The sequence below is a fragment of the Dendrobates tinctorius genome, unplaced genomic scaffold (genome assembly GCF_039654945.1).
Source record: "Dendrobates tinctorius isolate UK_male_01 unplaced genomic scaffold, ASM3965494v1 ptg000139l, whole genome shotgun sequence".
Classification (NCBI taxonomy): domain Eukaryota; kingdom Metazoa; phylum Chordata; class Amphibia; order Anura; family Dendrobatidae; genus Dendrobates; species Dendrobates tinctorius.
In genome coordinates this window covers 1,261,047-1,277,796 of record NW_027361807.1, presented here as the reverse complement: position 1 = coordinate 1,277,796, position 16,750 = coordinate 1,261,047, and the positions used below count along the sequence as shown (strand labels likewise).

Below are 16,750 nucleotides of genomic sequence, written 5' to 3'. Positions count from 1 at the left end.
GGGACATGAAAGGTTCCCTTGAAATATATGAACAGAGTGATAGCTCGCTTTAAACCCTAATAATTTCACATGATATCCTAGATTTAAAAAAAATGGGTAGAGTACCACAGGTTATGTGTAACCCTCCTTACGAACACATCACATATCAGGTTCTTCCTGTTACTAATGGGTAAGGGTAGATGAAGTGATAATGGCACAAGCACCTTCTTGACAATTTTGCCAGCCTATTCCTCATAGGTGGCACACAAAACCAAGAGAATGCAATTGATCTGAATTTTGATGCTACTATGCCTTATTTCCACCCATTAAAAATCTGTGTGGGTACTGCATATACTACTTATTGCGCAAGGAATATCAATCACTGGGCACTGTTTTGCAAATTGATTCCATGTGTGCACATTATAGCATTATATGGGCAATGTATGATTCATGAAGCTAATCAGTCAAGACAAGAACTGTGAGAAATACTTATTTTCAATGAATTTATTAGATTTTTGATCAACAACACTAAGCTATAAATGGAGATGGTTGATTCCATCTGCATATTACGTTCCAAACTCATCTGGATTGTGACCTTGGCATCCTGTGAAAACAAACGGAAAAAAAAAAACTATTAGGTGCATTACCTTTAGAACCATACTATGAGAATAAACAACGGCATCAATGTAGTTTATACTTCATGTTATATCTTAAATACTTAAAAAAACATGATTTTTAAAATCAGTAAAATGTACATTTGCTTGAGATGAATGTAACTTCACATCACATATGTAGAGGTAAAGGGAATCTGTCACCAGCGTTTGCCATCTAATCTGACAACAGTATAATGTAGAGACAGAGACCATAATTCCAGTGATGTGTCACTTACCGGGCTGCTTGCTGTAGTTTTGATAAAATCATTTTATTAGCATGAGATTATCACTAGAGGACTAGTAAACCTGCTGCCAGATAAGCCAACCATCTTCATGAGCTCTGTATATTTCCCCCACCACCACCAATTGGCAACTTTCTGCCTATGCACAGTGCACACAGAAATCTGCCAATCAGTGGTATGGATGGGTAATACAGAGCTCATCATTCAGAAGACTGGTAGAACTGCAGCAGATAAAACAGGGACTTTATCAAATCTACAGCAACTAGCCTAGTAGGTGAAATATGACTAGGAATTAGGGTCCCTGCCCCTACATCATGCTGATCTCTTATGGGGTAACAAAAACTTGATGATGGATTCCCTTTAAGGTACAGATTTAAAAAAAAAGAAAAGTATACTGCAATGTGCATAAACAAAACGGAAGGGCATAGCTTCTATCATAACATTAAATTATGGTTTTACAGACTAGAGTAGCAGCCTATGCTGTTGGGTTCCTTTAAAATATATACTGAACCCGAAAGCTGGCGAGGAGAATGAAGTTAATGTGAACAGAACCTTAGCTGCAACTTTCAAAATGCCTTACTTGTTATGCATGATGGAAATGTAGTTAAAGGGATATTCATATCTCAGCAATTCATGACTGAGAAGGGAATATCTGTGTCTACACAGCACAGGAGGCTGCGCTATGCTGTTTTCATAGCTTCCTAATAACTAATGCAGTTCCAATTAAATTGTAGCAATTGAAGTTTTATCTTTTTTAAATGTTGTAAGCAACATACATAATATATAATATTTACAAGAGAAAGTAAAATTGGTACTGTTGTTTGATCAGAACATGTAAAAAAAAAATCACAAAAAATTGTGTGGGTAGTAAAGGGTTAAACACATAATTTCTTTATTTTTTTTTACCTTTTTAACCAGGTCCAAGTAAGCCGCCAGAACTTCCACTACCTGTGAGACCGCCAACTAAATTTCCTACTAAACCTTGCTTTTGACCACCTCTTGCTCCTACACTGCCTCCACCCAATACTCCGCCAAGCAGCCTTCCCCCACTTTCTTGCCCACCTAATAGTCCTCCAAGCAGCCCTCCTCCACTTCCGTGCCCTCCACCTAATAATGATCCAGGCACGCCTAGTATCGATCCTAGCAGCCCTCCTTGCCCACCTAATAGTCCTCCACTTCCGTGTCCTCCACCTAATAATGATCCAGGCAGGCCAAGTAACGATCCTAGCAGCCCTCCTTGCCCACCTAATAGTCCTCCACTTCCGTGTCCTCCACCTAATAATGATCCAGGCAGGCCAAGTAACGATCCTAGCAGCCCTCCTTGCCCACCTAATAGTCCTCCACTTCCGTGCCCTCCACCTAATAATGATCCAGGCAGGCCAAGTAACGATCCTAGCAGCCCTCCTTGCCCACCTAATAGTCCTCCACTTCCGTGCCCTCCACCTAATAATGATCCAGGCAGGCCTAGTAACGGTGCTAGCAGCCCTCCTTGCCCACTTAATAGTCCTCCAAGCAGACCTCCTCCACTTCCGTGCCCTCCACCTAATAATGATCCAGACAGGCCGAGTAACGGTCCTAGCAGCCCTCCTTTCTCATCTAATATTCCTCCAAGGAGCCCTGGAAGTAGACTTGAAAGTTGACGAGTTGTACGTTTATGTCCTTGACCGGCGGCGTCTTTACTACTTGATGTGAGATCTGTAGGCACATCATCCTACAATATATATATATAAAAAAAAAACAATATTGGTGTTGTAGGAACAGCATTCCATCTTAATAGATCACCCATTCCCCATATGTAAAAACACAGCCCATGTTTTCATCCTTAGACCTCTAAACCAACTTCAAGGGAATGTTTACTTCTGGTCATTACTTATACAGTCTGACCCAAATATAGCGCTGAGGTCCTACACAGCAACGGGACCGCTGGTTTCTCTCTGATTAGACCACTCCACAGTGTCTCATGTACGGATAACGCTTAGGATGGAAGCGGCTGCAGAAGACTCTGTGCTGATACTGAGCTAAGAAGGATTTGTAAACGGGTCCAGTTCTAAAGCTCAGAACTGAGAATTTAGCGCAAACTGAAAAGCATTTATTCACGCCTCACATCTTTTTCACACTTTAAAACTTAGGATGGTCAGTGAGAAGGTCTACAGAAGGCTCGTATACACGTAAGGCAAGCCATACTGGTACGAATGCTCATATTGTATGGTATGGTACTGGATGATATGATGCTTTAAGCCACTCCACACTGGAGAGGTAGCGTAAGACAGTGTTAACATTCGCGCAGAACGGATCCTAAGGGAAGACCCTCAGTAAAATATTTAAAGGTCCTGATTTGTACATCTGGTAAATGTTCCAACTTTCCATGAATTGAACATATATAGTATCGCCATATCGTGTTATCGTAAAGCAGCGATGTCTGGGGAAGCTGATGATTCTCACCAGGACGACAGTGCTAGCAAAACCCTGTAGCTTGCATATATTACGTTATATACTATGCTAGGCCTTTTTCTTGATATATGTATGTGAACATTTATCATTTTCCACCTATAACATAAGGAAACTTACCAGCAAAACACAAGTGACTGCTAGTTCGAAGGAATTAGCTCTAAGCTGCTCCTGTAAAAGAAATGCGTCATTAGTGATTAATGACTGATAACAAAGATTAGAGATCAGGGGAAAATTTGAATTGTATGGATTTTGCCTTGAAATTCAATTTGCAGCAAAGTTATTCACCGCAAATCGAATGTTCCTTATTATGCTCTGGGGTCCGGAAAAAGAATAATAAATTGAAAAAAAAAATACTCATCACACTGTTAACCCACCCAGTCGCCCTGCTCCTTACTGCCTTCTGTCTGGGGCCTCATGCTTCTGACATCATACACCGGCATCTCTGGTGTTTTCACTCTAGAATGGGACTTCCGGCCAAGACCAGTGCGGGAACATCCTGCGCACTATAACGTCATACCATGCGCCACGACCCTATGACCCACTGTAATCCCGAGGCTTGGTCGTGGTCGTAGGTCCCAGCCTATAGTGACAAGGCTGAAGATGCAGCGCGCAACATGGAGGAGTGAGATGCGGGGTGGTCGGAGAAATGAGTATTAGGTTTTTATTGATAGCTTTTTTACTGTTTGCTGGCCTTCTACGGTTGAGCAAAATGGAAGCCATCTGGCAGTCATTTTACTAAATCTGTCCACAGCAAATTACAAAAAGATCAGTTTTCTATTCACTCTTCTCTATTAATACTGTAAGAAAAGGCAAAAAAACCCCCACTTTTAAATGTGTATAAAGGTCACCAGCTTCTTCTATGACACCAGATATTGGGAGGAACAAAGATCAGGCATGCTTAAATTCAACACGTCCAATCCTTAGTTCCTGGGGGAGATAATCTAATCTTTTTACACTTCTCCCATCTTGATTCTTGAAGAAATTGGGAAACATATCTAAAGAGATTGCTGACGATCTTTGGCAATATATATACAGTATATATACAGTGTGTGTGTATATATATATATATATATATATATATATATATATATATATATATATATATATAAAAATGAGTGTATGTATGTCTGTGTGTGTATCAAGCCACACCCACTCCAGATAGCAACCAATCACTAAGCAGCTTTCATTTCACCAGAGCTGTTTAAAAGATGAACGCTGAGCTGTGATTGGTTGCTGTGAGCAACAGTTTTCCCACTCCACAACACCTCAGCAGATACTGACCAGGTGGGAGAAATCTAGCATCCCAGCCATTGTCTGCCCCCCAGAAAGGAGCAGAGAGCACATGACAGAAATGAATCACCCCCTCCTCTATTACTGCCACGCTCTATTGTTACCGTCATAGAAAATCGCATCATCAGCGGCTGCACACAGAGCCGCACTGCAAGATTACATAACAGCACATCTCCAGGAACTCCCTGCTCAGCGCCACCCGGCTCGGGACTATGGGATGAAGAATGTGTGATGGGTATATGGGCATGGGACTATGGGATGGAGGATGTGTGATTGGTATATGGGCACGGGACTATGGGATGGCGGATATATATGATGGGTGTATGGGCATGGGACTATGAGATGGAGGATATGTATGATGGGTATATGGGCACAGGACTATGGGATGGCGGATATGTATGATGGGTATATGGACATGGGACTATGGGATGGAGGATGTGGATGATGGGTATATGGGCAAGGGACTATGGGATGAAGGATGTGTATGATGGGTATATGGACATGGGACTATGGGATGGAGGATGTGGATGATGGGTATATGGGCATGGGACTATGAGATGGAGGATATGTATGATGGGTATATGGGCACGGGACTATGGGATGGCGGATATATATGATGGGTGTATGGGCATGGGACTATGAGATGGAGGATATGTATGATGGGTATATGGGCAAGGGACTATGGGATGAAGGATGTGTATGATGGGTATATGGACATGGGACTATGGGATGGAGGATGTGGATGATGGGAATATGGGCACTGGACTATGGGATGAAGGATGTGTGATGGGTATATGGGCACTGGACTATGGGATGGAGGATATGTATGATGGGTATATGTGCACTGGACTATGGGATGGAGGATGTGTGATGGGTAAATGGGCACTGGACTATGGGATGGAGGATATGTATGATGGGTATATGTGCACTGGACTATGGGATGGAGGATAATAATTATAATTTGTTATAACTAACCACAGTTAGTTACTATGCCCGTGCAACGCTGGGCTCTTCAGTTAGTATATATAAATACATTTTTAGAAATTTTTCTATAAACTTTGTATATCAATACTTTGCAGTTTTAGTTTAATACTTCTGCTTTGCAGCCTTTCAATAGGAATGACTTTTCCTTTCAGTGCACATAAATCTGTCCTGTTAAAGTGATGAACACAGCAGTAGGACTGATCACAGCTACATTACCATTTGCTGTCATAGGAACAAATAATATACTGACATGAACTTCAAAAGTGTCCAATGCTTTCATATTACTGAGCAGAGTTTCACACAATACAAAATACGGTAAATAGGTTTTTCTTTTTACCAGCAGCTGTGCAATGACTGAGAGAGCATCATTTTCATCCGTAGTTTCATGCGCCTGGGGACAGCAGATAACAGTCACTTTATTGGGCTTCATGCACTTGGTTTCAATGATTTCAGTAAGACTAATGAATGTTGTATATTAAATAAATTCTCCCATTGACATGTAGAAGTACTTAAAGGGATTGTCCCATGAACAAAATATATTTTAATTAAAGGGAATCTGTCAGCAGGTTTTTTCTATGTTATCTGAAGACAGAATGCTCGATGCCTATCTTACCAATTTCTGTGGTTTTGTTTATTTGCAATGATTGTTTTAGCACCAGAAGTTTATTATTGCTTGGGCACAGCAGCGCAATGCCTCCTGGTCCAATTCCACCTCCTCCTGTGATAAGCACCTCACTGTCTATGGACTTTGTGTATAGAGAGCCTGGAGTGGGCGGGGTTAGCTTTCTCAGCTCTGCTTCATGCTAAATCTAAATACTCTGTGTCAGAAATGCTGCATCCAGTAAACTGAGTGATACATCATTGGATTTAGGGTCTCTTTGCCTACATCATGCTGCTCACAGATGAGGTAGCAAAAACCTGCTGACAGATTCCCTTTATTAGATCTTGGAATAATAATAAGTTCCACAACACTTTGTGTTAAAAAAATGTTACTGTGCTGAGAAAATCTTAAAAATGTGCCCCTGCTATGTACTGTTATTTGCTGTGTCCATCCATGCAGAACTGATCCAGTTCATGGTCACTACATACCACAGCTCCTGGACAGGGAAGGCTGGTTTCACATTTGCGTTTTTTTTCGCGGTAAATTAGCGCTAAATAGCGCATGCGGTTTTTTTTCCTATACTTTGCATGGGATGCGCTTATGTGCGCATACACATGCGTTTGTACGCGTTTTACCGCGCATGCGTTTTTTTGCGGTATGCGCTCGGGCGCACAAAATGCAACTTGTTGCATTTTTTGTGCGTCCGATTTGCCTCAAAAAAACGCATGCGCGCGCAATGCGTTTTTTTACAGCAAGACACCCATTATAAGTCTATGGTGAGCATATGTGCGCATTGGCATGCTTATGTATGCGTTTTTTTGCACATGCGTTTTTTTTTTTACCATTAGTTTAGACAATGGAATTTAGGGGTTTGGGTAAAGTTAGGGTTAGTTAAGGGGGTTTAGGGTTTAGGGTTAGGGTCAGGGTTAGGGTTAGGGTTAGGGTCAGGGTTAGGGTTAAGTATGGTTTGGTTAAGGGTCAGGGTTAGGGTTAGGGTTAGGGTCAGGGTTAGGGTTAAGGTTAAGTATGGTTTGGTTAAGGGTTAGGGTCAGGGTTAGGGTTAGGGTCAGGGTTAGGGTTAGGGTTAAGTATGGTTTGGTTAAGGGTTAGGGTCAGGGTTAGGGTCAGGGTTAGGGTTAGGGTCAGGGTTAGGGTTAGGGTTAGGGTCAGGGTTAGGGTCAGGGTTAGGGTTAAGTATGGTTTGGTTAAGGGTTAGGGTCAGGGTTAGGGTTAAGTATGGTTTGGTTAAGGGTTAGGGTTAGGGTTAGGGTCAGGGTTAGGGTTAGGGTCAGGGTTAGGGTCAGGGTTAGGGTCAGGGTTAGGGTCAGGGTTAGGGTTAAGTATGGTTTGGTTAAGGGTTAGGGTCAGGGTTAGGGTCAGGGTTAGGGTTAAGTATGGTTTGGTTAAGGGTTAGGGTCAGGGTTAGGGTTAGGGTCAGGGTTAGGGTTAAGCATGGTTTGGTTAAGGGTTAGGGTCAGGGTTAGGGTTAGGGTTAGGGTTAGGGTCAGGGTTAGGGTTAGGGTTAAGGTTAAGTATGGTTTGGTTAAGGGTTAGGGTCAGGGTTAGGGTTAGGGTCAGGGTTAGGGTTAGGGTTAAGTATGGTTTGGTTAAGGGTTAGGGTCAGGGTTAGGGTTAGGGTTAGGGTCAGGGTTAGGGTTAGGGTCAGGGTTAGGGTTAGTAAAGTCATGGTTTGGGTTAGTGTGAGGGGCCACCTAATGTTGGAAAAAAACGCAAACGCGGTAAAAACGCACTAAAAACGCATACAAACGCATAAAAACGCTGCGTTTTTTTCATGCATGCTCATAAAAATGCTTGAAAAAAACGCAGCAGTTGTATGCTTTTGTATGCATTTTTCAATGCGTTTTTTTGCGGGAAAAATGCGCTGCAAAAAAAAGCAAGTGTGAAACAGGCCGAAGAAATTATAAGTCACTGATGATAAGTGAAGGCTGGTAGTGCAATAAGAGACTGCGCTGCTGTGGTAGAATTCAAGGTATCTTTATTGCCAACGCGTTTCCTGAGCCAGTCCCAGCTCACTTCATCAGGGCATGATGAAGTGAGCTGGGACTGGATCAGGAAACACGTTGGCAATAAAGATACCTTGAATTCTACCACTGCAGCACAGTCTCTTATTGCACTACCAGCCTTCTCTTTGTACCAAGTCCTTGGACCTCGTGCAGACTGCTGCAGCTGTTTTATGCGATTATAGGTGTTGTGACTCTCACAACCCTATCAGGTGAGCCTAACACTTGCTGTGCACTCATCTACTTTCCATACAGACCTACGCATTAGAAGCGCCCTGTCTCCCCCTTTACTTATGATAAGTAAGCATACAACCGAAACAGCAGGGTCTTACAGCTGTTACTTTCTCAAGTAACACATTTCTCTGCCAGTTTTATCACAGTATCACTGTTTCTGCCTCACCTTCAACCCTCTGAGCTCACCGTTAATCAAGTCTGTGATATAGGAGTTTCAGCAGCCACAGAGCGCATGTATCACTGACTTGAATTATGATGACCTAGCAACACTAGTGACATGGTAGAAACACTCACTCCTGTGATAAAACAAACAGGCAGGGATATGTATTCCCTCACACAAACAGACATTTGCGAGCCCCAACTGTTTCTTTTTGTTTACTCACGTATTGTAAGTGACTTATGCTTCCTCCCCTGGCTAGGAGTTGTGATATGTGCCAACCATGAACTGGAGCAGCTCTACTTGGTCGGACACAGTAAATAACAGTATTTAGAAGGAGCACATTTATAAGATTATTTCAGGACAGGAATATTTTTAAGACATCAAATTATGAAACTTATTATTATTGCAAGATTTATTAATTAAAATGTACTTTGTTCATGGGAAAACTTATTTAAATCCAAAAAAAATAAATAAAATTAGTGAAAAAAATCTTACTGGATCTTGACCTGATCCTAGCATGGTGCAGCCAGTGACATCCTAAGTGAGAATGGAAAACATTACTGTAAATGATAATCCGGGTAATTAAAATTAAGAGTGGAAGCTTCTGCTGTCAAAAAGTAACATCAACATTTATTATACTGTTTTGTTGTGAATTATATGATAGCCACATATCTGATGGCAGTGAGGTTATATACAGACGATAAGTGTGCATTCGTGGATGGCATTTTAGGGTGTTCTATGAGGCTGGTACTGTATTGGAAAATATGGAGTAGACAATATATTAAGGCATCAGTAGCAGGGACTCAGTAGGACATCTGCAGCTGGCACTGTATAGGGCATACGTGGCAGCACAGTAAGCACTGTATGGCGCATATACTATATGGAAGGCATGTGCTGTAAGCTCTGTATGGGGCATATGTGGCAGGCAACTGCAACTGGCACTGTATGGGGCATATATGGAAGACATGTGCTGTAAGCTCTGTATGGGGCACATGTGGCAGGCATCTGCAGCTGGCACTGTATGGGGCATATATGGAAGGCATGTGCTGTAAGCTCTGTATGGAGCATATGTGGCAGGCAACTGGCACTGTATGGGGCATATATGGAAGGCAGGTGCTGTAAGCTCTGTATGGGGCATAAGTGGCAGGCATCTGCAGCTGGCACTGTATGGGGCATATATGGAAGACATGTGCAGTAAGCAATGTATGGGGCATATGTGGCAGGCATCTGCAACTGGCATTGTATGGGGCATATATGGAAGGCATGTGCAGTAAGCTCTGTATGGGGCATAAGTGGCAGGCATCTGCAGCTGGCACTGTATGGGGCATATATGGAAGACATGTGCAGTAAGCACTGTATGGGGCATATGTGGCAGGCATCTGCAGCTGCCATTGTATGGGGCATATATGGAAGGCATGTGCAGTAAGCACTGTATGGGGCATATGTGGCAGGCATCTGCAACTGGCATTGTATGGGGCATATATGGAAGGCATGTGCAGCTGGCACTGTATGGGGCATAAGTGGCAGGCATCTGCAGCTGGCACTGTATGGGGTATACGTGGCAGCACAGTAAGCACTGTATGGCGCATATACTATATGGAAGGCATGTGTTGTAAGCTCTATATGGGGCATATGTGGCAGGCATCTGCAGCTGGCACTTTATGGGGCATATATGGAAGGCATGTGCAGTAAGCTCTGTATGGGGCATAAGTGGCAGGCATCTGTAGCTGGCACTGTATGGGGCATATATGGAAGACATGTGCAGTAAGCTCTGTAAGGGGCATATGTGGCAGGCATCTGCAGCTGGCACTGTATGGGGCATATATGGAAGACATGTGCAGTAAGCTCTGTAAGGGGCATATGTGGCAGGCATCTGCAGCTGGCACTGTATGGGGCATATATGGAAGACATGTGCAGTAAGCTCTGTAAGGGGCATATGTGGCAGGCATCTGCAGCTGGCACTTTCTGGGGCATATATGGAAGGCATGTGCAGTAAGCACTGTATGGGGCATATGTGGCAGGCATCTGCAGCTGGCATTGTATGGGGCATATATGGAAGACATGTGCAGTAAGCCCTGTATGGGGCATATGTGGCAGGCATCTGCAGCTGGCAATGGATGGGGCATATATGGAAGGCATCCTCACCATGCATATCATTATCACATTGAAGAGGCCTTGGAATAGAATGACTAAATATTGTAGATTGTATTGTAAATATTGTAGATTTCCTTCATATAGAAGTGTAATTTACAAAACTATGAGGTTGTGGATTACAATGCAGAGCAATGAGAATACCAACCAAGCTCCATGCCGTTTAATCAGTGAAATGAGGAGAATAACAATATTATATGCTGCTTACCTCAAGTTCTTTTAATGCTTTGATTAGTTCTGTTTTATCATCCTAATAAGCAAATATATCATATTCATTAGGTATACAAATAAGTCACTATGAAGGATAGTCCGAATACGCAGTAAATGGCCATATTAGAATTCTTTTTACCTTATATTTCATACATGAGCAGAAAAATTCTATCACACCGTTAACAGCATCTCCATCGGTACTCTAAAATAAAGGAATAAAGGAAATCAGTAATTTTTTTATCATTTTCAAACACATGTAAAGAGTCATCCTATATTAAGAGTCTGGGAAAAGAGCCATGATGGCTGTGGTCTGCTTTACAGACCCCTACCTATTGTATATGTGCTTTGACAGCAAAGGTAGACACACACATAAATAAATGCTGTAAACCACACCAGAAATAAAAATCTCTATTAGTTTTTTTTAAAAAAATTTTTCTAGGCCTTTGCTAATATACTTGGTCTTATACTTACTATAGCTTTCTGCAAGCAGCTTTGACTTGCAACATAGCCATTTTCATCTTGGTCACCTCTAATAACATTTGACGTAGCGGGAGCTAAAACAAATGAATTACAGTTATTTAACCGCTCTGTGATAATATCTCTTTACATTCTTGTTTCCATTTTAGTTTAATCCTAAACCCTTTGATTTTCTTATAGGGTTTATAACTATCCATAGTCCATACAGTTGTCTGACATTTTCTGCTTTCAGCTGCTCAGTTGTCAGCTTTGCTGTGTAGACTGGTACAGGGGCAGCAGGGGATTTAATGACAGCTCTGTTGTATTTCTGGAGCTACGATAAGGCTGGGAACGCATCTTCCCTGTCACTCCTTTATATCTGGGGAAAGGAGCTGTGCATCTTTTTCTGGTGACTATAGAGAGGTTTTCGAATACTGGCCAGAAGAAAGAAAACTTTATAAAGGGAAGAAATTAGTGTTACTTACCCCTTGGTACTCCCACCACTCCAGTTATGAAAAGTCCTAATTATCTATCAGCCACATGACTCAGATCAGTGGCTTCAGAGGTCAGGGGACTGATAGACAGGACGCTATCACTGGAAAATGTAGTTTTGTGTGGCAGCCATTAAGACAGCTAGCCCGAATCTGTCAGAACAGAAGCCACTGTTATAGAGCGTTTCTTTTTACTGGCTCATAGAGGAGGGTTCTGATTAGGGCTTTCCACTTTATGATGTCCATATACCCTAGTTGGGCATATTCATGGGGCTTGACTTCATGAGACAACCCCTTTAAAGAAGTCTTTAGCATGCTCCTAAGCTCCCCCTACTGGTGGTTTCAGACAGACAGAATTTTATCATTTAACCCTGAAATCTATACAGGACATTTGGAACTCAGTATTAAAAAAAAATATAAAGCTATGCTTACAAAAAAGGTAAAAAATATATAAAATCAATTAGCAAAATATTAAACCTAACAATGATATAAAGTGGGTCAATTATTCTTCCAAAGCTGAACTTACTAGCATAATAGTAAGACAATCCGAGGAACTTACCAAAGCAACAAAGAGCTGCAGTCACAAGGAGAAGACACATGGTCTTCATTTCTGTGCTTCTTGCAAGTGTATCTTCAGTATAAACGCTGGGAAATGAACTATGTGGAAACACTGAAGATTTGGTCAATTTATACAATTTGCTGTTTAGATGTACATCCAGTACTAACCAAACACAAGTCATCACGAGGAGGAAAGCGTGAAATCATTGTGAAACATGAGAACGATGAAATCTGATAATTATAATACTTACTTGTCATGGTGTGCTAGAATGATCAAAGGATGTTACCTTACTTATTATTTGCACCCTTCTGTAAATCAAATACGATCTTGGCATTTATCTGGTAACAGGTAAAACCAAATGTAGAGTACACAGAGGTAAGAAATAATAAATGTCACTGAACTGAAGAACAAATACAATACAGATCATTTTACAAGAATGACTTATGAATTTCACCCTTTGTGAGGGTTATTGGGCCGAGTTAACTCATGTGCATTTGTGTTCTTGAATGGTTCCCCGAGTGGTGGAAGAAGCAAGACCAAGAAATTCAGGAAAGAATTAGAGCAGCTGATGGTAAAAGTAATAAAACTACAGATTGTTCTTTTGGGGACAGTAGTTTTCTTGCAGACTAAATATTTGAACCCATCAGTGATGTTTTACTGACCTTTCCAATACCTTGCAGCTCCTCTTCCACCACTGCCTCGATCTCCTGCCAGCCAGAACAAGATGTGTGAAACTGGCTGTTCAGCAGAACAGACATGTGGGTGGTGCAGCCATTCGCAGGCCTCAGCAGAGATGCCTTGGTCACTGCTGTGGACAGTGACTGACAGTCAAGAATAGCAAACAGCTTTAACATATCCATGGTTTGGCTCACGTATGATCTGGAGTGAATCACTGTTGAAGAATATTATATATAAAAATAAATTATATTTCATGGAGACCTTGGAGTTCAATGTTACCAATCCATGAAAAAGTCCTCCGTTTAAAAAGACTAGGCTCCAGCTTTTTACAATACAGCAGTACTGAACAGTGTTATCGTGGATCCATCTTTGGTTTAACCCCTTAAAAACTTGATGTACAACTTCATCATATGTCACAAGGGGCTATATGAAGCCAGCTCAAGAGCGGAGTCAACAACTACCTGTAACTGCAGTGACCAAAAAGCTCCAAACACTGCAGCTTAATCATTTAAATTCAACTGTCAATCTTTGACCATTCCAATTGAATAATGCCATTGCCGATATATGTGTGTGCACTGCCATCAACCCTCTGCAACAAGATCAAGGAAAGCCAAAGGGTTACCATTAGTGATGGGTGAGCACTAAAATGCTCGGGTGCTTGTTGCTCAGGTCGAGCAAACTGGAATGCTTGGGTGCTCGACCCGAGCAATGAGCCCAATGTAAGTCTATGGGAAACTTGAGCATTTTGGCTGCAGCCCCCCCGGGGGTCTTTAAAAGGTTCATAAACTGCAAAAATCGATGGGAAAAGTGCTCAAATAACATGTAAACAGCATGGGGAAGACCCCTGGAAGCATTTCTGACTCCCAGGTCACTGCTGTGAACAATGTTGTGTTTTGAATTTTAGCGGAAAATATGTGTGTGTGTGTGTCCAGCTGTCTGCATGTGTGCAGCTGTCTGCATGTGTGTGCTGCTGTCTGCGGGTGTTCAGGTGTCTGTGTGTGTGCGGTTGTCTGTGTGTAAGCAGTTGTCTGCTTGTGTGTGCGTTAAAGCTACCACCGGAACTCTCGATCACAGTGCTGCGGGATCATGCTGGCAGATGTCGGCGTGATTCCACAGCTGACTGTGACCCGCAGCGGTGACCTGAGGTAAAAAAACAGACTTAGCCCGATGAGACTACTGCTCCTATTGGACTATGTCTGGTGTCGCTGATAACAGTGACAACAGGTGCTGCTGATTGGAGAGTAGTATCATCTGCCGGCGCCTGTTAAAAGTGAAATTACATATTCACATAATACATACAAATTCAGATAAAAATTACATACAAATTCAGATAAAAATAAAAAAAATTACACTCACTGAAACATCAAATCCCTGACGCCCTTCTCTCCTAGAAATAGCGTAAAATAATAAACATATACTCCCTGTTGGCCGTAGTCCAAGATAATCCAGTTTGTCCCACGGCAATCTCACATGTAGAACAGTCACATTGGGAGATGTGACCGCTCTACCCGGTTGCCGGCAATACAGTGACAGGAGATAATCACCCCCGCAGTGTATCAGCTGATCGGCTCCGGTGCTCTCCTGCTGTGAATTCTCTTACTTCTGAGTCGGGGCTCCCTCTGGTGGTTACTGTGGGTAATGGAGCTGGCCGGATTGACAGAGGTCTGCCACCTGTTGATGATGATTGGAGATCTGGGGTTACTGATTGGGAGTATTTAAGTGAGCAGGCTTCCCTCAATTGTTGCTGGTGATTAGTTCTTCTGTGCAACGTGTGGTCTGCTGTCTCCTGCCTGATCCTGTATTTTTCAGCTAAGTTGTTAATTTGCTAATCCTTTGCTTCTGATCTGGTTTTGCCTCTTTCTGCTTTGTTTTGCGGGTTCAGCACGCTCCTTGCTGGGGATGTGCTGGACCCTGCTCCATATGTTACAGCTTGTGTCAGTTTGTTCAGTCCTCTGATATATTAGTCTCTTTTGCTTTGCTGCCAGTTTACACCAGAATGCTATCAGATCGGATTGGATCAGACCGATACCCCAAAAATATCGGGTATCGCCGATTCCGATACCGGAAACCCATGCAAGTCAATGGGGCACAAATATCGGAATGAAAATAAACCCTTTCTTTCCTTGCACATCCAGTTCGGGAGGGGGGGGGAAGTGTGGGCGGTGAGTGGGCGGAGACTGTGCGTGTGTGTGGGCGGGGTCTGTACGGGCCTCTCGGGGGTCTGTGCAGGCCTGCCGCGGGTCTGTGTGGGCCTGCCGGGGGTCTGTGCGGGCTGCCGGGGGTCTGTGCAGGCCTGCCGGGGGTCTGTGCGGGCCTGCCGGTGGTCTGTGTGGGCCTGCCGGGGGTCTGTGCGGGTCTGCCGGGGGTCTGTGCGGGATGCCGGGGGTCTGTGCGGGCCTACCAGGGGTCTGTGCGGGCTGCCGGGGATCTGTGCAGGCCTGCCAGGGGTTGTGTGTGTGTGCAGGCATCGTCCGATGAGACTACAATGACAGTGATTGACACATTAGCCAGTGATGGGATAGTAGTAGTCCCATCATCCGGCTAATGTGTTGAATGTAAAAAAAAAACCATACATACTACATACATACATACTACATATATACAACATACATATATATACTACATACTACATACATACTTCATATATACTACATTCATACAACATACATACATACTACATACATACTACATATATACTACATTCATACAACATACATACTACATAATACATACATACTACATATATACTACATTCATACAACATACATGCTTACTACATACATATTACATATATACTACATTCATACAACATACATACATACTACATATATACTACATTCATACAACATACATACATACATACTACATACATACTACATATATACTACAGTCATACAACATACATACATACTACATAATACATACATACTACATATATACTACATTCATATAACATACATACATACAGTTGTAAGTATTGACACCCCTGCAATTCTGTCAGATAATACTCAGTGTCATGATCCAGGATGGGGTTTCGCTTTGGCTCATCCTGGTCAGACAGGGGGTTAATTGTTTCTGCCTCTCTCTGGCAGAGGGTGGCTATTTAATGCTCACTGGACCTAGGTCCGGTGTCAGATATACTCCTGCCCTCGGCTGATTTAGCTGACCTCTTGTGTACGTGTGCCTTGGGCCTGATAACTTGTTGCTTGTTTGGTTTTGATCCGGTTCTGTCCCTGTTACGAGTTCTGCCTGTCCCTCTTGTACCGCACCGCCCTCTCGTGTATGACTCTCTGCTTGTGACTTGACTATTCTCTGCTCGTCCCTTTGGTACCGCACTGCCCTCTCGTGTATGACCTCTGCTTGTCTGACCTGCGTTTTCCTCTCCTCTACTACAGTACTCCTGCAGTAGGTTCATTACATCATCTGCAGTAGTAGGATGCTAAGCCCCGCCCCCTGCAGTCACATGATCGTAGGTCCTGGTACTCCTTACTATTTTCCATGCCTCAGGTCCTGTCTGCTTAAACCTTCACTACCATATTGGGCCCCGTGCTCTCCCGCAGTGTGGGTAAGTCACCCTGCTCAGCCGTGGC

The 16,750-nt window shown here is 42.9% G+C and overlaps 1 protein-coding gene across 1 annotated transcript; it reads right to left on the bottom strand.

Moving 5' to 3' along the window:
* Positions 1–468: 468 nt before the first annotated feature.
* On the bottom strand, positions 469–12,579 carry LOC141048965 (uncharacterized). The gene is made up of 9 exons (XM_073545046.1): positions 12,483–12,579; positions 11,448–11,530; positions 11,116–11,178; positions 10,975–11,016; positions 9,111–9,152; positions 5,937–5,990; positions 3,443–3,493; positions 1,781–2,585; positions 469–583 (listed from the first exon to the last, which is right to left on the bottom strand). The coding sequence occupies exons 1-8, from the start codon at positions 12,529–12,531 to the stop codon at positions 1,785–1,787; spliced, it is 1,185 nt and encodes a 394-aa protein (XP_073401147.1). The 5' UTR covers positions 12,532–12,579; the 3' UTR covers positions 469–583; positions 1,781–1,784.
* Between the last annotated feature and the right edge of the window lie 4,171 nt (positions 12,580–16,750).